A 24,779-nucleotide genomic window follows, 5' to 3' on the forward strand; every position below is an offset into this window, starting at 1 on the left:
TTTAACCTACTAAAATAGCCAAAAACTAAAATAACTTACTAAAATAACAACTTCCCAAACGAAGTCATTTTGCAAGAAGTTAGGAGATATATACACATAAAATAATATTATATGTATGAACAGATGGTATGATATAATTTTAAAAGTAAAACTAATAACAATGATATTACGCTAACTAATACATTAATTAATAAATATAAGACACCGATATATATATCACATGTTTATTCATTACCCCAAAAAAACAGTAAATAGAACGCAAAAAGCCTTTGATCTTGCCGTCACGTTTTTCTCTCTAGCCCCCCTACATAATTTTATCCATCGTTCTTACTCAAAATTTTCTCATCCGTGTTTCGTGACTCTCTCGCTCTAGATTTTCTCTCTACAGTCTGGGTTTATATTTTCTTTCGCAACATCTCAGTTCGTTGGAGAAGCTGTAACAATGGCTTCTTCAGAAGAGCGAAGAGACGAACCAGCGAAGGAAATGGTTCACAAGACGAAGGTAATACAGTTCTTGGGACGCACCACGCCTATCGTCCTTCAGAACGACAATGGTCCCTGCCCTCTCCTCGCTATCTGTAAACCCCTCTCTCTCTCTCTCTCTCTCTCTCTCTTCTAGGGTTTTGTGTTTTTAGTGTTGACATTGATGCACTAGAACTGTCTCACAATCATTACAGTGGCTTATAATCAAGAAATGATCACTGGAAAATAGTCAGTAATTCAAACTTTGATTCGATAGATTATGCTGCAAGCGATGAATTTTCTGTAATTGTGAATTCTAGGTCTTTATTGTTCTTGATTTCTCACTGTTATCATATTCATTCATTACGATCTGTTTCACAATCAAGCAGTTGCTTATAATCAAGAAATGATCAGTGGAAAGTAGTCAACGTTTCAAATTTTTATTTGATAGATTATGCTGCAAGCGATGAATTTTGTTTAATTGCGAGTTCTATGTCTTTATTGTTCTTGATTTCTCACTGTTAACATATTCATTCACTATGAACTGTCTCACAATCATGTCAACGTTTTTTAATGAAATTCATTGGCTTATAATCAAGTAATGATCATATGATAGTCTGCAATTCAAATTTCAATTTGAAGATTATGCTGCAAGCGGTGAATTTTGTTTGATTGTGAATTCTAGGTCCTTATGGTTCTTGATTTCTCACTGTTGACATTGATTCAGTATGAACTGTCTCACAATCATGTCAGCGTTTTTTAATGAAATTCTCTGTCTTATAATCAAGGAATGATCAGTGGAAAGTAGTGCATGATAGTCTGCAACTTAAATTTCAATTTGAAAGATTATGCTGCAAGCGATGAATTTTGTTTAATTGCAAATTCTAGGCCTTCATTTTTCTTCATGTTGATTTTGGGAATAAGGATTTTGGTTTCTCAGTCAAAATACTTTTTCCATTATGATGAATTATGTGTTTTCTGACATGTTGAATTGAATCTCTTGAAGATGATTTGGTAGTAAGGACTTCATATCTATTGGTTTTTTTGCCATATGTGTTGGGAATTGGGGTTAGAGCTGTGTTTTGATGACCAACATGTGCTATTTTTGATAGGTAATGTTCTTCTGTTAAAGAACAACTTGAATTTAAGCCCAGACATTGCAGAAATCTCACAGGAGAAATTGCTTTCCCTTGTTGCAGAGCGGTTGATTGATTCAAACAGTAATGTCAATGTAATTTGTTTGTTTGTTTTTTTTTGTCAACTTTAAAGCCCTTTGGTTTTTTAGAATGAGAAAATCAAAAGGAAAATTCTAACAATTGGATGCAAGTGGCTTCATTTCTTGGATGTTTGTAATTCTTCCTTTCTGTTCTCTCATATGTGATGAGAACCACACAGAGGGAAAATGCTTTCTTTCACTGCTTTGTGTTAAATTTGTGATCCTTTTTGAATTGGGTGCAGAACAAAGATGCAGGGTATGTTGAAAATCAACAACAAAACATCTCTGATGCTATTGATTTGCTTCCTCGACTTGCGACTGGAATTGATGTGAATACAAAATTTAGGAGGTGAAATTTCTTACATTTTTGCCTATAGTGACCATTTATTATCTTTCACTTCACTGTTCAGTTGTACTCTTGGTGTGGTGCTTAGCCCCTCGTTCATTTGTTTTAATGTTGACCACAACTCATGCATGATTCTTGCAGAATTGATGATTTTGAGTTTACTCCTGAGTGTGCAATATTTGATCTTTTGGACATTCCGCTATATCATGGTTGGATAGTTGACCCCCAGGTATGTTCTTTTTTGGGCCTCAAACCTCTCTGTTGAAAACAACTTATGTTCAACACTAGATTATTTCAATATGCATAAAAAATGAACTTTCTTTCATTTTTATTTGGGGTGGGGATGGGATGTTCGACTTGATCCATGTTCTTTCTTATGGTAGATTTGATTATGTTAGAATTTGGGAGGATTGTTATGTTGTACACTTTGTATTTAGCCTCATGCCCCTTATGGCCTTACCCACCAGACTTGTAGGCCCATAGCCTCATTGTATACTTTGTTTATAAAGTTAGGCTTTTATTTATGCTTGAGAAGGAAACTAATGGAAATTACATCTAGCTACCTTGATGCTTTATGTTGTTATTGATGAAATTTAATGCTCCTCTCAGATTATATCTGCTCTGTCTCTGCCACATGTTGGAATTAAGTTGCTACTATTGTAGATCAAGCGCAGTTATAAATAACTAGAATTGGAAAGATACGTCAAATGATGCAATCTGCAATGCTCATTGAATCTTTTCTTTGGTAAAATTGCATGTGAAAGAGATTTTTTTTGTTTGTTTGTTTTTGGATTTATTCTCTTTTGCATGCTCCATTTATGTCCGTTAACTTTTGCCAAAAAAGTTATTGCCTCGAAAGCTTTTGATGTGTCTAATTTTTTGAAGATTGTGTTAGGTCTGTTGCATAAAATAAGCAGATGGTATTAGTGGAGTAGATTAAGTATTGTTATCTCTGCATTTTTGGTTATCTTCTTTTTGAGAGCCACTGAATACGTATGTTTTGATTAGCTTCTTAAACATATGCAAAGCAAGTTGCTTTGGTTTGATGCCTAGTTTCTTTGTCTGTATGTGCCAGGATTATGATACTGCAAATGCAATTGGGTCAAAGTCCTATAATACTCTCATGGAGGAGCTTGTTGCCCTTGTAGCAAGAAGTATGGAGGGTGAACAAAAAATGAATTCTGAAGAAGATTCTGTTGATTTTGCTGCTGCAACAACTGCTACTCTGGGAGTTCCTTCTCCATGCCTTTCAAGGGGTAAATCTTTTGACTCTCCACGTGCCATCTCTGATGATGGTAATGTAAGAAAAGGAGATATAGAGGAAGAAGCAGAGCTGAAGAGAATCTTGGAATTGTCAGAGGCTGAATCGCTTGCAGTGAAATTGAATGGACAAAATATGTTCCTCAGTTCAAATGAAAGTGCATATATGAAAAAGTCTGAACCTGTACTTGTAGAAACATTAGAAGGGTATAGTCAGGCTCAAAGTCAAAAGTCTCATCAACACGAACCTTCCTTATCCCTTGATAGCAATGTCCTGAGCAATTCCAGTAATGAGTTGGTAATTCATGAAGCAGTTCCAAGGGAAGCTGATTGTTCAAAAACTGATCAAGTCAATCACATTGATCATTCAACTTCTGAAGAATCTGGAAAATGTGTAAAATCCGAAGGTGTAGTAGAGGAAAGTATTGCTGACGTTGTGTTCCAGAATGCAAATGCACCATCTGATTGTTTTGGACAAGATTTGTTATCTGCATGTGCAAACCATATGCATAAATCTGGAGGAGACGATGAAGTTCAGAAGCAATCCACTTCCACTGATGATATGCATGGGCCAGAACATAATCAAAGTGGTTGTGACACAATGAAAGTTTCTAGTTTATCTGCACCAGGTGCAGATTCAGATTCATCCAGTGGCAGAAGGCAACATACAGATGTGCCTGATGCTTTTTCTTCTAGTGCTGATGATGGTAGTGAGGAGCCCATTTATGAAGGAGAGGAATGCATGTTGGAATCAGGGACAACAATTTATGCAGACCGAGAGCCCATGTATGAAGGTGAGGTGGTTCTTGCAGAACAAGTGGGCAATAGTACTAGAGATGCCTATGATGCTAGTTCCAAGGATGAAATTACTCCAAGACAAGGTAAGAAGTGCTCTATATCAAATGAATTGGGACATTTTATTCGTAGTTTCTTTAGTACTCATATATATTTGTTCATGATATTGCATTCTTTCCAAACACTTAGCTTACTGTCTACTCATTTTGCTTTAGGGGAACTGATTGAGAGTTTTTTGAAGAACAATGCCAGTCAGTTGACTGTATATGGGTATTTCAGTTTCTTGTTTTTCCGTAGAATTTCTTATATATATGTTTGGAATTGTTATTGTGCTTTTTTAGGTGTAAGGAGATTTTTCATTTTAGTATTTGTACATCTTGCAGCCTATTTTGCTTACTAGATGGTCTGAAAGAACGTGAACTTTGTGTCTTTTTTCGCAACAATCACTTCAACACCATGTTTAAGGTCAGTTACTATCTAGCATTTGTTACTGTTTCTGTAATTTAATGATTAATGTTGTGGTCATTGTGATGCCAACAATACTATTAGCTTAAGAGCAATTGAATCAAATAACTGAAGCATTATTATCGTTTCCCAACTTTCCCTCAACACTACTTTGCAGGATATTACCTAATGTCATCTTTTTTGCAGTTTAATGATGAATTGTATATTTTGGCTACAGACCAAGGTTACATTAGTCAACCTGATTTAGTTTGGGAAAAGCTAAATGAGGTAAGATATTTTTCAATGGTCATCTTTTTTATAGGGGCCTGCGCATAGCTTATGTCTTAAATCTTTGGTTTGACCATGATTGATCATAAATGAGATTGAAATAAAATGCTCTTTGCCCCCTCCCTCTCTTTTTGGAAAATAAATTGGCCCAAGAGTTGATAGGCTAAAATTCTGATGCTCCCTATTTTTCCATGAAATCTTTTCTGAGAATTATGATTCAATTTTGTACTTCTAAACTCTGCATCACTTGATAAATGAAATAAAAGCAATACCTTCAGTTGAGAAACCTTGTAAGAAGGTGACAATATTGTTTCATATGGGGTTATCATTCTGCAGGCTTGGAGCTAAGTTAGTTTTATTTTCAGGTCAATGGGAATACATTGTTTATGACTGGCCATTTTAAGGAATTCAATGTAGAGAGTCGTGCCAACAGCACATGGGATGAACAAAATGCAATGGCCAGTACTGCTGTGCGTAGATCTTCTTTTATACCAAATTTTCTGAAATTTGTCATTAATTGCTTTTTTGGAACTGATTCCACTTTATGTGCTTCAGGACTATCTTGCTAGCGTTGACAATGCAGCACATGTGAATTCAAGTTTCAAGTAATTATCCTGACTACTACTTTTGCATATGCATTGATTCTAAATCTGTAGTTTGTACATACAGCTTGTCTAAGAAGCACCAACACATGTCGCTACTAGTGTCATCTTCTTCTTCTTTTTATTTTATTTTTTATTGTTATTTCTTAAATGTTTTGTTGGACATGTCCATTGAAGATAAGATAAGGGAAAGTGGTTTTAGATGGTATGGTTATGAGTCTGTATCCATACTACTTAAGAGGACATGGTAAACCTCTTGTGACAAGGGATGATACCTTTTTGTTTGTGTTATTGGATGCTTACCTGCTTTCCAGTGGTATTATGGATCAAATTGGTATCATTCTTTATTTTTAATTAATTTTCTTGTGGTTTTATTTGTCTATTGCACTACATAAAAACCTATTTTGTGGAAACTTTACTTGGCTTGAAAACCTGGGATGAACAGAATGAAGTTTTTTACATTTTCTTCTCTGTCATAAGAGGCTCATTACCTGTTTAATATTGGAATAGGATACTGAGTGTTGATGTCAATTGGAGTTTGAACTTCTAGTCCTTGAATCTATAAATATTCTTGTTCATTGGATACCTCCCCTGTTCACAACGTTGTTAGTCGTAGTTATTTGTACATTTTTTTGGATTGTTTCTACATATTGATCTTATCTGGAAGTGATTTGTTCTTTTGTTTCTCTTTCTGTGACAGTTCTGACCTGCAATTGGCAATAGCTCTTCAACAACAAGAGTTTGAACAACAGCCGCAACAGCAGTCTCAGCAACTGCCACAGCCACAGCCACCGAAGCGTATCCTGCAGCAATCAAGTGTTAGTGGCAGTTCAGGGCTGGTTGTAGGACCCCAGGTCAGATTTGAATTTTGTACTTGTTTAATTTTGTGCATTTGAGTAGTATGAAAAAAAAAAAAAAAATTCTGCCTCTGCAACTATTTAAGAATGTATCAAAGTATTTTTGGTATGAAAGGTAATTGCGTGGTGTCCAACTTGTTGAGAAACCTCACTAGATATTGGACATGGACAATGTTAAACACTAGATTAAGGTGCCGTTTGGTAAAGTTTGTAGTTTTTGTTTATAGAAAATATTAAACATGTTTATGTTTATGTTTTTTTTTTGTAAAAACAAAAACAAAAACAAAAACATGTTTGGTATATATATTTTTTATAATTTGTTGATTGGGGTTTAGAGTTGAGGAATCATCAAAGTTGCTTGGCTTACCCTCTTGGGGTAGCTCTACTTTGTCTAGTCCTAGACGAGAGAGAGCCTTCCATATGAAATCAACTTAGCAATATTTTTTGACATTAAAAGCTTGTGTTTTAGATTAATATGTCATGCTCACGAGGTTGAGATTGGATTGGAGCATGCTTTGCATTATCTCTGAACACTGACACTGAATCAAACCTAGACACCTGACACACTTTTTGTTTAAGAAATGCCGATGGATGATGCTTTGTATGCTTGCAATCTATTTGGCTTATGCTGTTTCATGTGCAGATCTTTTTATTTGTCTTTCAGAAATAGTAACTGAACAACTAAGGCTGTATTTGAATTATGGATTTGGATAAGAATATTTGCAAAGGAAAAAGGAAAAGGTGGGTGAAATGTAGCTATATTTCATTCACATTTTACCCATCTTTTCTCTTTCCTTTTCCAAATCTATATGCAAACACAACCTAAAGAAAGCATGAACCTTTTTGATTGATGTTTACAAATAGATGTTCTGGTCAACATGGATTGGGACTGGACGCGCGCACACACACACACACATTTCTCTCTTCATTCTCATGCCTATATTAGAACCAATTATGAGCCCGACTCCTTAAAGCTACACCATCACTCAAAGATAAGTCCGGCTAGTAAAATACATTAAAATTGCATTTGTTTTTTTTCTAAATTTGGACTAGTCTTTTGTGTGGTATCCAAATCATAAAAACGTTGATGACGAGATTCTCTTGCAAGTTAAAGCAGAGCATACTTTGACAAATTAATGGAATTGTGCAGGTGACAAGAAGCAGTGCCCGGAGCTCCACTTTGTCTTCCAGGCAGGAAGCGAAATCATCAAAAGAAAAGTGCATCGTGATGTGAAAAATTGCATAAGCAGGTAGATGGTATAGATAAGAAGTTTGCGGTGTAAATGGTTTGTGGATGCGTCTCTGTCCCTTTACAATCCCTTAAATTTGACCTATTATTCTCCATGTATGTGGTTTAGATTGTGGCTTTTCAGTTGTAAATAAAAGTATATGTTACCACATTTGCTAGGTCCGGCAATTTTATTAAAAAAGAAAATTCAAAACAGCTTTTTGATTGTGATAACATTTAAACCCTTGTGGTCTCACCCTAATACCCCAATTCATGTGATATTTTAGTGCAAATATGTTGTGCCAACAACCATGTTCAATGGAATTTTTTTCTTCTCCTCCTGCCAGTTGTTATGTTTCCTGTTGGTGAGGCAGTTGACGGTTTTGATTAATGATAGTCTGTTAAGTATATTAACTTCTCTAGTTCGGAGCAAAACATATTATTATACACAAAATTTAGAAATTTACACTTATGGTATCATGGGAGAAATTGAATCAGATTTTAGGATTTGAATTTCATCATCCATAAAAGCTCTATTTTACATTATCGAAATTACTTTACAAAATGTTAAAAACTGAAGATGTTTAAAGTGAAGTAATTCACTTACATATATATGTATATATTCTTCTCTTTGTAGATAATTTCCATTCTAATTTTTCTTTTGGATGGGCACGTTTTAGTTTGGATTTGGTTTCTTGATGGGCTTAAATTTGGGTAGGTGGCCAGTCAACATTGGCCAGATTTGTGCTTACACCACTTATGAAGCAACTCACTAATAACTCTCATATACAAAGTTTAAGACCTATCTAATTCTCAAACAAAATGCTTACACCAATTAATCTTATACATTTTTAATTGTTACTAAATTTATTTATTTTTTTTAATTTATAAATACTGTTATATTTTACTACCGTTGGACTTTCGTCAAACGATCACTGGAGACTTGTCGGAATGTTCAACATCACCGGGAAGTCGTCGGAGTATCGCCGGAAGTTCACCGAAGTGTTAAGAACGTTAATGGAAGTCGCCGGAATCTTCAAAACGTTCACTGGACGTTAAGAACATCACTGAAGGCTCACCGGAATGTGTAGAATATTACTGGAAAAAAAAAAGAATAAATGGAGAAATTAGAGCGAAAAAAATATAGCAAAATGTGTTAAATATTAATAAACTAAAAAAAAATGAAACGACAAAAAACAGCAACAATGGGAAAAACATATGCTATTTTTTTAATTTTTGTAAGATTAAAGCAAATAATCTCCAATATTCATCAAACTGAAAAGTAAGTTTTGAAACTGTAAATTGTTGCAGTTTCAAAGCAAAAATCTATTAAGCATTTATCCTTATTAATCAAACTGAAAAACATATTATGAAACTGTAAAATTTTATAGTTTTAAAGAATGTTATGAAACTGTAAAATTTTACAGTTTTATACCATGATTCATTCCAGCACCAAAAAAATTTGAAACTGTAAAAAAAAAATTTCTCCATTAGTAATGTGATATTTAATGTGTTATTTAATTATATATAATTAATCCAAATATTTATATATTTATATTCGTTATATATAAAAAAAAGAGGTGTTATATATATATATACTAGGGATAACCCGTGCCTGAAGGCACTGTGAGCAATTTTTTTTTGATACCACACATGCTACGAAATTCAATTATAATAAATCAATTCAAAATAATAATATCACTCTAATTTAAAACTTCACATAGAAAGAGAAACAAAATATATAAAGAAAATTGAAATAAATAACTAATAAATTTCAAATCTTTTATGGGTGGTGCCTTCAAGAGTTCCCACCTCATTCTCTAGCATATTTTCAAAAGTAGTCATGTTTAAGGAATAGTTCAAATTAGTCTACTAAACATCAAATATCAATCGAAATAATTCAAATCCTCCCAACTTCTTCACAGTTTCAACTAACTACTTATAAATAAATGAAATAAAAATAACCCAAGTTACTTTGAAGACTAACTTTATTGTTGATACCAAAATATCAGGGATGATACAACAAACCGAAACTACTTTCACAACTAGCTGTGTTGGAATGTCAGAGGTCCTGAAAAGATAAATAAATTCAGAAATAAACCATGAAAATAGTGCATCAAAATACACTGGTTTTTCTTAATGAAGAAACATAAAATTCATAACCATGATCAAATTAAGAGGTAACAATACTATTAACATTCTCCTTCTTCAACCCACTAATAAATTATTCTTTTTCAATGTGACTCTAACATCTTACACAATAGACACTAAAATTAGACAAAAATTCATGTCAAGCATATGTGACTTCCACCAAAATATGTGAAGATACTAAATTAAATTGTTGCACTTAAGTTTAGTGAATTTTCAAGGGCACTTGATAGTCCACACTCAATAACCATCCATAAGGTCCAATCTTTTACATTGATAATAGACTTTACAAAAATATTAGAAATCCATTGAAGTATATATCAATATGAAGCTTTACAAAATTGGTTAACATCAAGCTTTACAAAATGTATGCCATATAATGTCTTCAAACTTGGACGCCTCAACAAAAAGTACTTGGGCGCCTCTACAAAAACTTGGACGCCTATAGAAAAAGTACTTGGACGCATCTAAAGTGCTTGGGCACCTTCAAACTTGTTCTCCATCACATTTTGAAATGTCCATGTATCAACTTCTGTGTACTTTTTCCAGTGAAGAGCATACACAACAATCTAATATTTAAAAAACATTAACATTAGCATATTGAAACAATACGAAAAATAGATATTGAAACAATATGAACTAAGAATACCTTATTACTATTCCATCAAAGTAATGTAGTCTTATTTATCCTCTTGAGCTCCATAGCTTTTTCAACCCAATCCTACAAAAGTTTGACTTGATTATAATTTAAACAAAATTTTAATTAAAATACACTTTCAATTTGTTTCCTTCTTTTATCATTTGTATTCTTTTTTAAACTTTAATTACTTCCCTATTCTATTTGGAAAATTTTATATATCTTTGTAAAAGATCCTTTATAATTTTTTCTAGTGTATTGTTTTTTAAGGATGCATAATTTAGTTTGGAAATTAGTAATATTACGGATTAAAAGCACCATGCCCATCTTCACAAACTTTACAGTAAAAAACAAAAATTACACAAATTATGCATGCTTCAACATATCATATTCCCCCATGATTTTCTTTACACATGCTCCAAAACAAACTTGAAAAGAATCATACCACTTGTGTATTTTTTTTATTCCCTTTATTAAGTAGTTTTCCTTTCTTTTCCTTTAAGCTTCTCATTTTCCTTTGCCCTTACCATTGCCTTTGAGAAAAAATATGAGAAACAAATAAATTTGATTAGTGGGCTTACCCCACGAACACAGAGGACATTGAAGTCACGTTCATATAGAGCACAACACTGACATTTCTATTTTGAAGAAACTGAACCTGTGTATATATAGAAATGCATTTGAAAGGTAAAAGAAAAATTATATTAAGGAATGTAGATTAAATAAAAAATGAGTATAGAGATTTAATATTACTGTTTCCTCTAACATATCATCCACCTATAAAGAATAAAACAAAAATATTTAATTATGAGAAAAATTATAAATAATAAGCAAGAAATTAAGCCTCGATTCATAAACTATAAACTAAACATACTTAACCAAAACTATAAATGTTGTCCATGATTTTAATTAAAATAAAATCTAAGGTTGTTGAAGAGGTTGAAACACCACAGACCTGCAGTGAAGAAATAACTCATTTAATAGTGTTATAAATAGATTGGGTTTAAATAACAATGGGCTATACAATGACTATTTGATTACTTAATTGTGCCATACGTTAAGTACAATCAAATAAAATGAAACCCAATTCTAATTTTTAACAATAAAATAAAAACAAAACATTACTTTTCATGTTAAAAATGAAACCCAATTCACACATTTATCAAAATCACCTAAATCATTTATCAGAACACTAATCATATTTGAAACACTTAATTCTCATTTATGCTATCCAAGTCTATTGAAAGTTTCTTTAGCAAAGTTGAGAGCTCCATCCACTAAATAGCAAGTTTTAGACGGTAGAAGATAACTCGTTTATATAAAACACATTATCAGGAACTTAAATCTCATTATATTTGAGACCCATTATCATACACATTAAACACATTATATTTGAAACACATTATCATAAACTGAAATCCCATTATATATATATATATATATATTTTATCTTATATTTATATTTATATATATTATAATTATGTTGTATTATATAATGGAAAAATTACCAGTAAATCCTATGTGGTAGAAAGTTAAACCATTTAGTCCTACAAATTTTCTTATACACCATTTAGTCCCACTATCTACATCAGCAACATCAACAGCATCATTAACATCATCAAAACATTAGCTACATTAGCAACATTAACTGCACCAATCGACAATATCAAACATTAACAAAACATCATAATCTTTAGCATTGGGATGGAACCCAAATCCAAAAGTGACCCTTTTCAATTTCGCACCCCTCTCATCCCACCATGTGTAACCCGGAATTCGACGAAACTATTTAGTTGCAGGGTTACGGAGAAACACTACAACAAAAGTAACCTATGGTGACGAAAACTAGTGAAGAAAATAAAATTCGTCACTAAATGAAAATAATTCGTGAGGAATTTTTAAATTTTGTCACATATGATAAAAAAATAAAAATGATAGGTGACAAAATATATTTTCGTCAATAAATACTTCATTTTAAGTGAGGAAAACTTAAGTTTCGTCACCAAAAATTTTCCCGCTATTTTTTTCCGGTGGCGCCAAAATTTTGGGACTTTTGGTGACAAAAAAATTTGTCACTAATTATAAAATTATTTGTGATGAATATATTTTCGTCACCAAAACGTTTTAATATTTCTGATATCTTTTGGTGAGGAAATAATATTGTCACCAATTTTGGTGAAAATTTTTTGATATATTGAGCGGCAATAAAAAGAAAAAGGTATTAATTTTTTTTTATCATTTTTTTCTGTTTATCATCTCTCTCTCTCAAAATAGGGTATTAATTTATCTTACCTCTTGCTCCTCTACCACGCCGATCGCCATCGTCGCCTCTATTAGTCTTGTCGATCGTCACTGCCAGTAGCAGCCTTGCCGGTAACCGCCACATCTTCTTCGCTTGATGATTTGGTACATGATTTCTCTTTGCTCTTTTTTTGGTGTCTCTTTATCTTATTCTCTGTTTTGGTATGGTGACAAAAATTAGTGAAGAAAACAAATTTTGTCACTAAATAAGAATAATCCATGAGGAATTATAAATTTTGTCACGTATAATAAAAAAAATAAAATAATAGGTGATGAAATTTATTTCCGTCAATAAATATTTACTTTTAGGTGAGAAAAAAAATAAGTTTCGTCACCTAAATTTTTTCCACTAACTTTTTTTTATGATATCAAAATTGTCAAAATTTTAAAAATTTTGGTGAGAATTTTGTATAAGTTTATTATGCCTGATTAGTAAATTTTGTATAAACTCAAATTTTGGGGCTTTTCACCAATAATCTCCAACTCCTTGGGTATCGAGAACTCCAAACACCAGATCGACGGTCTCCCTGCCCTTTACTCCTCTTCCATGGCCGCCACCGTCTTCACCCTCACATCCACCGCACACCACCACCACCACCGTCTTCACCATCTTCGTGCCATTCTCGGACGACGACGATATGAGATATGAAGGCTTCAAATCTGTTGGATTTATGGTAGATCTGAGATGTGAGGGCTCTTCCTCCGCTGCTACAACCACCGAGATGAACGATGGGGGCCAAATCTGTGTTCGATTTTTGTTGGTTCATAATCTATGTTCAAAGTTATATATATATATATATATATATATAAAGCTTCAGTGATTTCTATATATGTGTGTGTAATTAGGTATCTGATTGTTCGATTTCCAAACCCTAATGGCGGAAATTGAAATTCGAAGTCTGTATATGTGTGTAATTGGGTATCTGATTGTTGATTGATTTGGTTGTATCAGCCACATTGTGCACCAAACCTGTTCGACGAAAGTCCTCTCCGAAAATTCTTTACTATCTATCTAGTTTGGGAGCTTTTTAAAGATGTATGTTGTGAAAGGAGATGGGCGTCAAGAGACTCTACATTTCGACAAGATCATTGCTCGTTTCAAGAAGCTCAAGGGCGTCACCACCAGTTGCTGCATTCTCTGCATGTGATGCATTTGATCTAGTAGTCGTCTAAATGATAGTAGGAAGTAAGTTATTTCAGATATTCCTTCTACCCATACAAAATTTGAGTTTATTATGCCTAATTAGTTATTTCCTTTTACAGTGTTAGTTTTAGATTATTTTGTATAAGTTTGACTTGTTAAAATACATATTGTTTGTATTACATTCTTTTGTAATTTTAATGGCCTCCTTGGTTGCTATATTTGTTATGTGGTAGTCCACTGACTGTATACATGTCGTTATTGGTCCCCCTGTGTTCTAAAATTTTAATTTGACATTTGAGATATTTGAACCATATGTGCTTGGCTTTGAACAGTTATGGATTTACTTATAAAAATTGACACTTTTTGGGTTCAAATGGTAGATAGTTACTGTGTTCTTGTTCTCTTCTATAACATTTCAGTATGCATCTTCTTTTTGTTCTTTATTGATTTTTTCTCGTGGTTTATGAGTATTGTTTAACAGCATTACTACTTCAGGAGCTTGCAGGGATTATTAAATTGTCGGCATATTCTAGCTTCAGTCTGTTTGAGTGTCGGAAGGTTGTTGCTGGTTCTAAATCACCTGAAATTGGAAATGGTATTTGTTTTACCTGAGTTCCTAAAATATATATATATATATATATATTTGCTTTTGTTTTCATAATAATATGCATTTTGATGTCATATAGAGGAGTATATTGGGTTGGATGATAACAAATACATTGGGGATCTGCTAGCTGAATTTAAGGCAGCAAAGGACCGAAGTAAAGAAGAAATCTTGCACTGCAAATTGACATTTAAAAAAAAGTTATTTCGGGAGTCGGATGAAGCTATAGGAGAACCAATGTTTTTAGGTGGGAAGGTGTTGGTGAAGATGGTTTGATGGTTTCACTGGAAATTATTTCAACATAAAAAACATCCATATTCACCAATTTTGCTGACAGAGCTATCAAATTTTCTTTTTATAAATAATTTTTCTAGGCAGAAACAAACTTGCTCCAAAAAAAACCCAACCCTTCAAAACCTTTGCATGAAATGCTAATCTTTATTTGTTTTTAAAGATGAAATGCTCATCAATAAAGATTTTTAAAGATAAAATGTCATCTGTAAGCAAGTTTTTATCTTAGGCATTAATTAGTTTTTACTTTTAATTAGTACATGGGCGAAATTATAATTCTATTAGATGGAGTAAACAGCACTAGTCATTATCGTTTATTTATTTATTCATTTTCAACAGCAAAGAGTAAACACAAGTATTGTAGATGGCTGTGATACTCTGTTTTTGGGTCTGGCCGCTGATAGCCGTTGGTTGTTTTTATTTGTGGTGTTTGGCTTGGGTTTGATCTTGTTGTAATACGCACCTCTATATTTTATTTCTTAATCTATTTGATCTTTTGATTCTTGAATGGTGCAGATTTCTATTATACTTTTTATGTCATAAATTCCTCAAAACTCTAGTCAAAATACACCCTTGACATAACTAGAGTATCTTGTGAAATTCATATTTTATTTGTTCCTCAATATTTACTCCCTAGACACATCCATTTTATTGGTACTTCACTTCAGCACTTTCCCGCTCGTTGCTTGCTTCATATCCTCTCTTTTTGGTGAGTCTAGAAATTGATTTAAAAAGCTGTTTCTTGCCTTGCTAGGCATCTCATTCTTGTGTATGTGCTAGTTGTTCAGTCACAGTGTGATGAGATATGCTTGCTTCTTAGATTGGATGTCTACATTTTTCAGATTCTTCTCTATTGTCATGGTTAACAACTCTAGAGTGCAGTGTAGTGGGTATTATATCTAACTAGAAAAGTGGCCCCGAGAAATGTTTTTTCTTTCGAGCTCAGTAAAGTATTGATGATCATTTCGCCTGCTAATCATATTACATGTTTTATAAGCATAAGAACTTATTTAAAAATCTTTAATGTTAAATGCTTCTCTGAGTTGGTTTTTGTTTGCATAAATAGCTAGCGAGGCTTTTCTTTTTCTTAAACTATTCATGTTTTAGTGTAATAATAATTTGCAGATCTTTTGATGTAGTGACATCTGGTTAAAACTCTATACAGCATACATGTTGCTTAGAATTTGGATCTCTTTGAAATTGTCCAACTTGAGTTAAAGTACATTTCCCCCTTTCTAACTTGATGTAACATATTTGTTGCAGATTGGGGTTTTTCTTGATAGGAGGGTTTTTTTCTACATTCTTCCAATTTTCTCATTTGTTTTACTTTACTCCAATCTTCCACATAAGGTACTGCTTATGAAACTTGAAATTCAATTTACTTAAGGTCAACTTTTTGCACAAATTCTACCATAGTTGTCAGTGCTGCAGGAGCTCCGCTTTGTTATTAGTTTTGTTCCAATGTTTATCAGCGGCAATCGCAGCTAGCAGAATGTACATCTCTTTTCTTTTATTTAATTAATACCTCAATTAATTTATACGAATACAGAGTTATTTTTATCTTCTTGTAGTTGTTTTAAATGATATACTGAAGAGTAGTTTTATATTTGACCAACAGAGGACGATTGAAAGAAAAACTGCAAAATGTGCCAGATTCCTCTCTGCTTTCTAAAAGCATGTTAGACTTTCAATTTACTATTTGGGAGCATAGCACAAAGTGTTGCTTTCTTAAAACTAGGCTCTTAAAACTATTTTATGTGGTTATAATTACTTATTTTTTATACTTAGATATGATAATGGGCTTTTAATGAAGCAAAGAGACATATTTCACTGGTAACTATGTTACCTTCCTAGGTGGTGTTGTATGATGCTCTTAATTATGCAATGTGTGAGGCTTATCAGTTGGATGCTACAATAATATGGTAACCCAGGTTAATAAATTTTTCAAGCTAAAGATACTACTATTGCCCCAACAAAATTGCAAGCTTACTAGTCATCCTCTTCTTAAGCTATGTAGTTAGTGTCTTCAACCCTAAGCAACTGTTTCGGGTCAGTGTTCTCCTGGATCAATTGACATTATGTTTTATGTAGAACATTCATTTACCATGAATGATGGAAGTATAATTGCTGCAAATTTCACTTTTGAAAATAAATAAAGGACAAGATATGAGAGTGTGCGGCCAATTTCCCTTGTTGGTTTAACACATTTTCTTGGTCTGTGGTCTTGTTGTTGCCTTACAGTTTGAACTATATTATGTTGCTATCATCTCATATCATTTCTGTTACATAAATTTGACCTTATGATTTCCAGGTATAGTTGTAGAATTTAAGAACTTGTGTTCTTTCGTTTCAGGTGGTTAACTGCATGGAACAACATCTTTGACATATGGTGTTGACATTGAAGGAATACGTTGGATGGGCATTTTGCAGGTCTTTTTCATGCTTTCAGCTTTCAGCTTTTTCTTTTTATTGTTTGTCTTGAAAATTCTTTTTACACATGCACTTTTTTTTTTAGTGCCAAGGATAACTCTTGTCAAAAAAGTAAAATCCCTAACTCCACCTCTATTTTTTTTATGTGCATTCGACAAATGACTACCCAGTTGTATAATAGATCAGCATTAGCATTGCTTGCTTTGGAAATAATAGATATCTAACACTAGATTGAGTTGCAACAAAGTATTAGCTTGTGCTAGTAATAAGAAAGATTGTTCTATGATTTTGAAATGTGCTTGTGGATGGTTTAACACTTAAACACGTTCATATTTCTGTTCATCCCCATTTTGGAGTTGCTTGCATAATCAGTTGTGGAACTTCTGGGAGGTTAGTAGCTTAAAACTGGAATTAATTACTGACAATTCTTGCTATCATCCTACCAGTTCATGTTTAAAATAATTTTATTTTGTTTTGAAAATCTATACATATCTGTGCCAATTGCATGTCTTATTGACATTTATTGTAGTGCTGATAAGCCATTTCTTACATAGCACAACTAATATGCCAATAGTGCACCTTACCTCCATGAAATATATCACCTTACCTATGTGAAATATATTTCTTCTTTTCCGTTTGGAGGACTTTCACATAGATTTTGATCCTTTATGGTGCAAAATATGCATGTTTCGTCATTTTTTAATGTACATAACACATCAAATGCAAACATTGTTAAACTAAGTGTTTCCTTGGTTAGGTTTTTGTAATTTATGTTGTTTATTTTTCGTCTGGTTCAACTAAATGCTTTATTAGCGATTTTTGTCTTCTACGATGGCATTCTTTTTTAAGAAATTGGAAAAGAATTTATGACGAATCATCTCGAGTAAACCTTTTTTGCGAGCTATGAATCTTTGGTCTTTAAATGTTAAGAGTGCTATTTTGCAAGTCTCATATTGTGGCTTCGATTTGATAAGAATCTTTGTTTTGACAGCACTACTACAAAAATGCTTAAAGATCATACTTAAGAAACTAAAACATGACACTTTTAATGAAAATGTGATTAAAAAAATCAAATTAATATTTTAATCACACCTAATTTAATTAAGTGTGATAGTATTTATTTTTTGTCACTTTTTAATTAAGGAATTTCTTGCACCAATTCACAAGTGACCTACATGTAATGCAATCATGTTCTACTATTTTAAAAAACTTGACAATCTTTGATCTTGAAGCAGTTAACTTTCAATTTCAGGATACTAGCAGGCATGGATTTGACGGGTTCCCTTTCCAATGACATCCTATCATTATCTGAATTGCAATATCTGTAGGTTTTCTAATTTTTCTTTTGCTTTTAATCCATTTAGATGTAATATAAATGGCATATTCACTTTTCGTTACCATCATCTTTGTAGACTATAGTGCTTGGAGTTGGATATCCTTGGCATTTTCAATAGCTTGATTCATCATAGACATAATTGTTGAATTATTATTTTGGATATCTTAAATAACATTACTTCCATAAGACTATTTTTAGTTCCTTGCTTAATTAGCTGCATTATTTTTTTATATTCTTCATTCTTGATAGAAAAAAGAGAGATAATTTCTCATTATTAACTTTTGCATACAGGGATCTATCTAACAACAAGGGTCTGACTGGAACTCTTCCATCATTGATCGGGAATTTGAATCAGCTTACAACCTTGTAAGAAAATTCTATCTATTTCTTAGTATCAGCAACTCGTGCAATTTCACTCCTTACATTGAATCACATTTGGTACCTCTGAGTCTTGATTTTTTGAGAAAAAACAATTTGTCTTCCTCTTGGAAAATTGTTGGGGTGGAAACTGTAGTTGATAATAATGCCACTTTTGTTGAGGTCAGAATGACTGTCTGCTCTTTGTTTGAATTTTACCTTTCTGCTTTTCCTGATCTTTTATGATGCAAAAACTGTCAACTTACAGTTTTTGACACGCTGTGTTTTGCTTTGTGGTTTTTTGCTTAAAGCAAAACCAAATAGTTCCAAACATCAAACAAGTAACCCCTAGAGGCAAACAGGATGGTTCTACAGGTGGTTATATCTTTCTTGTTCCCTTTGATCTCTTAACTGCTTAGATTAAACACTTTTTATTTAAAATGATAAACCTTTTGTCCTTGCAGATGATCGTTCTCAATTTGTTGATACACCTGCAAAATTACCAAGAAGGGTAAATATCATTAATGGATACATTGCGTGCTTTCATTGTTTTTTAGTACCTTTGTAACATTAAAAACATCTTGTACCTTCTGTTTTTTTATCAGTATGTCTCTGCCTTCTCTTAACTGTGACAACCTTTTTTGAGTTTGTATTTTCACCTTTTCAATTTTTTCTGCAGCAATTGAGAGAGAATATACGTGAAAGCCGTGCAGCTGACTTACTAAATCAAGACGATGAAGTAAATGTAAAGCTTGAAAATGCAGCCATTGAACGTTCCAAATCAGTTGACTCTGCAGTTCTGGGAAAGTATAATTTATGGAGGAAAGAAAATGAGAACGAGAACTCTGATTCAACTGTACGCTTGATGCGAGATCAAATCATTATGGCAAGGGTATACATAAGCATTGCAAATATGAAAAATAAGTATGACTTGGCCCAAGAACTACAGAATCGGCTCAAAGAAAGTCAGCGTGCCTTAGGGGAGGTAACTACAGATGCTGATCTACCTCACAGGTAGCATGAGTATAATGTTATTGTATATGTGTTGTCTTTTGCTTTTCATCCTGTTCTTATGTTTATGGTTGTGGCACTTTTCATTTTATTGTGAACAAAAAATGTCATACAGTGCACCCGAGAAAATCAAAACTATGGGCCAACTGCTCTCAAAAATTAGAGGGCAACTGTTTGATTGCAAAGTAGTCACTGGAAAGCTGAGAGCAATGCTTCAGTTAGCAGATGAACAAGTTAGGAGCTCAAAGAAGCAGAGTACATTCCTGAGCCAGTTAGCGGCCAAGACTATTCCAAATGGAGTGCACTGCTTATCCATGCGCTTAACCATTGATTACTATCTCCTCCCACCAGATAAAAGAAAGTTCCCCAAGAGTGAGAATCTGGAAAATCCAAAGCTATACCATTATGCACTTTTCTCTGACAATGTCTTGGCTGCATCAGTTGTTGTCAATTCAACCATTACGAATGCGAAGGTAGAGAGCTTTGTACCAACGTCTCTAGTTGGTTTCATTGTTTGATTTTAAATACAAGCAGTGACGTACTTTGAAGCTTTTTTGCATATTAACTTCTTTGTATGATGAAATTTGCACCTGAAGCATTTGAGCTATAGCGTATTCTGGTAAACTTAATAAACTCTTGACAATAAATTGGTCTTATATAGATATATGCATGCAAAAAAGAGTTGCAATGGTTTGGATTATTTACACTGTCGTTGAATTTTTTAAAAAAATGATGGGGAACATTTTTTAATCATTTTCTTTGAAGTTGCTTCAGATCATAGATTTTGTTGGCGTTGACATTCTTGGAGTGGATGCCCCCTTTTGGTTGATCTTTCACCATTGAATATGGTCCATATGTCTTGATATAGTGATTGAAACTCATGATTTAGGATTCAGGTTCTGATGCAAATTTTGCTTCTTGTTTTCCTTCTCTAACCTAAATATGCCATTTGGCTGTGTTGCAGGAGCCAGAGAAACATGTGTTTCATCTTGTTACTGATAAACTGAACTTTGGAGCTATGAACATGTGGTTTCTGTTGAACCCGCCTGGAAAAGCTACCATCCATGTTGAAAATGTTGATGAATTTAAGTGGCTCAACTCCTCGTACTGCCCAGTTCTGAGGCAGCTAGAGTCTTCTGCCATGAAGGAGTACTATTTCAAGGCAGATCATTCCACTGCTGGCTCTTCTAATCTGAAGTACAGGAACCCAAAATATCTTTCAATGCTCAACCACCTCAGGTTTTATCTCCCACAGGTTTATCCCAAGTTGGATAAAATCCTGTTTCTTGATGATGATATCGTTGTCCAGAAGGACTTGACAGGATTGTGGTCGGTGGATCTCCGTGGAAAAGTGAACGGTGCAGTGGAAACCTGTGGTGAGAGCTTTCACCGTTTCGACAAGTATCTTAACTTTTCAAACCCACATATTGCAAGAAACTGTGATCCAAATGCTTGTGGGTGGGCATATGGGATGAACTTTTTTGATCTCGAGGAGTGGAAAAAGAAAGATATTACGGGCATATATCACAAGTGGCAGAATATGGTCAGTTATTCAAAACCTCACTTTCCATCTCAATTATGTAGAAACTTTTTGATGTGTCATTACATCTCAATTACTTTCTGGGGTGACACTGGCAAGTTTATTTCATGGGAAATTACTAATTAGTGACACCATGCCTCTTCAAACACCCAAAAATTGATATAGATGCTAATTGTTTCAGTAAATAGTAGGCGTCTTATTGTATATTCCGTAATTTCTATTTGAAATTATTATAGGACCTGGATTTACGGTTGTTTGTCTTTTTGTCGCTGGATTTACGGTTGTTTGTCTTTTCTTATGTTTATTTATTGTTAACAATTACCTTGTCTTCCTAATATATATATTTTTCTATTGGAACTTCCTCCTTGTAGAAGCAATCAAATGCTAACATTGACAATAGAAATCAATTGAAGACGAAGCATAGGTGTGGGTCAAAATATCTCCCAGTTAGGGTACACGAGGCGGTGGGTCTTCTTTAATTTTTTTTTCGGTTTTTTTTTTTTTTAAAGATGATTCTACTACCATCATTCGTATCATTTTATTTTTCTTATGTTGGTTAGTATATACTAGTTAAAGTACAATAGTTTGACTACTTATTAACTAAGATTTAACAAGTTTGAAGATGTATTTAATGAAAATGGATTCATTATCAAAATTCTTACTTAGCATGACTCTAGTTAAAATACACACGAACCAAAGTAGAGACAAAACTAAGTCAGATAATAGCCTGCTGTTAGGTGTGTTTCTATCTATGGATGTTGGTATCTGTATAGCCTAAGTCACAAGTATCTGTATGCTCTGCTGTTGGTATCATTCTGCTTTGCTGGTTGTATCTCTATGCTGTGTGAGTGGACAGATTTGCTGGGCAGCTGGTCTGGGTAATTTTGCTTCAGTTTTGCTTCAGTTTTGGATGTGAATCTAATTGTAGGCCTGGTGATGTATATTTTCTATATACCTTTGCTGGGATGGGTAGCTTGCTGTGTGCGTTTTATCCTGCTGTCTGTTGTGTTTTTTGTGTTCTTGTTGGTCCGTCACCAACAGTTTGGTTTTGGTGCTGTGCATCATCCCCCTCTCCCCTGTCCTTTCTTGTCCCCTTTATTGATGTATTTTCTCCTTCTTGTAAGGTTCTTTCATCAATAAAGTTTTTGTTGATCAAAAAAAAAAGAGGAAGCAATCAATGTTAAAACAAAATAATACGTATAGCAGTGTGTATTATTTTCTAAATTTAGAAGGGAGCTGTTTTTAGGTTTTGTGCGTGGCCTTTTAATGCTAATGTTAAAAATAATAAGCTTATTATCTACATCCATTTTGGTTATTGCTGTCACAACTCACCAAGCTAATGGTCCAGTTTTTCATTTTTTGCATTGTAGGTTGTTGCTCTCTCTCTCTCTCTTCAAAATTTTTTTAAATCCCATTTGTGCAGCAGCCACAATATTTGTTCCTTCCTATTCTCATTGACTGCATGCTTTGGTTCTTACCATGAGATGTTGTAGTGTTATAACTGGTTTGGCTGCTGTCCGTGGGTCACAGCCAGTTTTTGATCCGAGCATAATTCTAGGGATACAGTGAATTGCCATGTTAAGGTGATCATTGCAAAACCCATGGGTGGGAATGAGCATGGTATTCATCTTTTTAGTTAATCTCTATTAATTTCTATTCAAATAACTTCAAGCTTGTGATCTTGAGAACAATTCTGTATATTTGTTAAGTTTCTGATATTTGGCTTTAAGTTTATAATAAAACTTTGCTATTATAATAAACTTTATATATATACATTCTATGTTAATGTTTGCCTTGTTTATTTTTTTTGTAGATTGGTTTTGATGACGTTCGGAAGCATACTTGCAAATGAAGATCAACTGTTGAATTTTTTTCCTAAACTGATGCTTAGTTGTAGTTGCAAATTAAGATTGAGTGTTGATTTTTTTTGGTGGACTCCACGTTAGTTTATTTTGGGATTTACTTTGATGGTTTTTTTGTGATACTTAATGGATTATTATTAAGGTTGTTTGATGGATATATTTTGATTTATAAAATAAATTGTTTAGTGAATTTTTTTGTGAGTGCTGTATAATAGCTACTGGATTTCTTAGTACAATTAAAAAGCTATTGAGATATGAGCAGGGATATTTGTGAAATAATAATTTAAATTGAATATAAAATATGGAACAAGTTTAGTGATGAATTTGTTTCGTCATTTGTACTTGTTATTATGACAAAGTGATTATTCGTCACCAATAAACTTTTTTTGTGACAAAATTTACTGCAGTTTATATATGAAAGTTTTTATTTATTTTGTTGTTTAGTGACTAAAAATTTCGTCACGTATATATATATTTGTGACGAAATATATTTCGTCACCCATGTATGACTTTTGAAGATGAAAAATTTCGTCACCTTTACATCTTATTGTGACGAAATTATTTCCTCATCAATGATCAACATGCGTGACAAATTTATTCGTCAACTAAAGTTATAAATATGGTACTGAATAACTATTTGGTGACGAAAATGAGAATTTTTGGCGACAAAATATTGTTTTATTGGTGACAAAATTATGACTTTTGAAGACGAAAAATTTCGTCATCTTTACATCTTATTGTGATGAAATTATTTCCTCATCAATGATCAACATGCGTGACAAATTTATTTGTCAACTAAAGTTATAAATATGGTATTGAAAAACTATTTGGTGACGAAAATGAGAATTTTTGGCGACAAAATGTTGTTTTATTGGTGACAAAAAATTTCGTCGCTGAAGTAATTTCATTAGTGACGAAATTATTTTTCGTCACGTTGGTTTTTAGTGACAAACATTCAATGACGAAACCGGTGACGAAAATATTTCCTCACAAATATCTATAGTGACGAAATTAGCTCTTTGAAGACAAAAAAATTTCGTCACTCAAGGCCCAACTTGTTGTAGTGAAACAAGGGTTTCCCAAATTGAGATACACTGATACAAACTAGACTATTACGGATACCCACAATGTCTGGATCAGATTCCTGGGTCAAAAATGAGAAATCGAGATCGATGGGTGTATGAGATCTTGTGGCAGCGATAATGGCAGGTTTTGGGAGAGTGGCGGTGGCGGTGGTTCCATCGTCTCTGGTTTTCTAAGAAAAGAATTTGAAGGAGTTCAGAATTTAGAACACCAAGACATCCGAAGTTAAAATCGATCTATAAGAATATTTTCGAGTTTACAAATTAAGAACTTATCTATTCCACAACTACCAGAAAAAACAAAAGAAGTGGGTTGTTTTGAGTTGATGTTGTGATGTTTGATGATGATGTCATCGTCTCTGGTTTTCTAAGAAGAGAATTTGAAGGAGTTCAGAATTTAGAACACCAAGACATCCGAAGTTGAAGTCATTTTTCATTCAATACGTTTAGGGTTTTTTCCGATTTGGGTTTTTTTTATTTATAAAAAATATATATGAATTGTATAGATGACTTTTGATGATGATGTTTTGACGATGGC

At 33.2% G+C, this 24,779-nt stretch overlaps 2 protein-coding genes and 1 long non-coding RNA gene across 4 annotated transcripts; all 3 read left to right on the forward strand.

Annotated features, from left to right (window-relative positions):
* Positions 1-213: 213 nt before the first annotated feature.
* LOC114288040 (uncharacterized) lies at positions 214-7,714 on the forward strand. Of its 2 annotated transcripts, XM_028231528.2 has the most exons (12): positions 214-578; positions 1,575-1,693; positions 1,921-2,027; positions 2,166-2,253; positions 3,100-4,165; positions 4,295-4,349; positions 4,463-4,544; positions 4,731-4,811; positions 5,177-5,281; positions 5,367-5,416; positions 6,114-6,267; positions 7,421-7,714. In XM_028231528.2, the coding sequence occupies exons 1-12, from the start codon at positions 443-445 to the stop codon at positions 7,502-7,504; spliced, it is 2,127 nt and encodes a 708-aa protein (XP_028087329.2). In that variant the 5' UTR covers positions 214-442; the 3' UTR covers positions 7,505-7,714. The 2 variants fall into 2 exon arrangements, with proteins under 2 accessions (XP_028087329.2, XP_028087331.2); XM_028231530.2 differs by lacking the exon at positions 1,575-1,693 and having other exon boundaries at positions 242-578.
* A 5,392-nt stretch (positions 7,715-13,106) lies between these two features.
* On the forward strand, positions 13,107-16,249 carry LOC145802998 (uncharacterized). The gene is made up of 3 exons (XR_014344930.1): positions 13,107-13,770; positions 14,224-14,323; positions 15,887-16,249. It is a non-coding gene; the product is annotated as an uncharacterized LOC145802998 (long non-coding RNA).
* A 2,551-nt stretch (positions 16,250-18,800) lies between these two features.
* LOC114293542 (polygalacturonate 4-alpha-galacturonosyltransferase) lies at positions 18,801-21,529 on the forward strand (the record flags this gene model as incomplete). The annotated part of the gene is made up of 6 exons (XM_082895644.1): positions 18,801-18,929; positions 19,058-19,121; positions 19,211-19,257; positions 19,426-19,760; positions 19,873-20,230; positions 20,722-21,529. Coding segments are annotated over 6 exons (1,635 nt in total), but the record flags the coding sequence as incomplete, so codon positions are not given.
* Between the last annotated feature and the right edge of the window lie 3,250 nt (positions 21,530-24,779).

Source organism: Camellia sinensis, chromosome 11 (assembly GCF_055761805.1).
Source record: "Camellia sinensis isolate YWXY chromosome 11, ASM5576180v1, whole genome shotgun sequence".
NCBI classification, from domain to species: Eukaryota; Viridiplantae; Streptophyta; class Magnoliopsida; order Ericales; family Theaceae; genus Camellia; species Camellia sinensis.

What these genes read in the sequence shown, in the direction of transcription:
- LOC114288040 (XM_028231528.2), top strand. Translation starts at nt 443, where the DNA reads ATGGCTTCTTCAGAAGAGCGAAGAGACGAACCAGCGAAGGAAATGGTT. An exon ending in CTGCCCTCTCCTCGCTATCT is followed by an intron (nt 579 to 1,574) that starts GTAAACCCCTCT and finishes TATTTTTGATAG; the next exon opens with GTAATGTTCTTCTGTTAAAG. An exon ending in GGCTGGTTGTAGGACCCCAG is followed by an intron (nt 6,268 to 7,420) that starts GTCAGATTTGAA and finishes GGAATTGTGCAG; the next exon opens with GTGACAAGAAGCAGTGCCCG.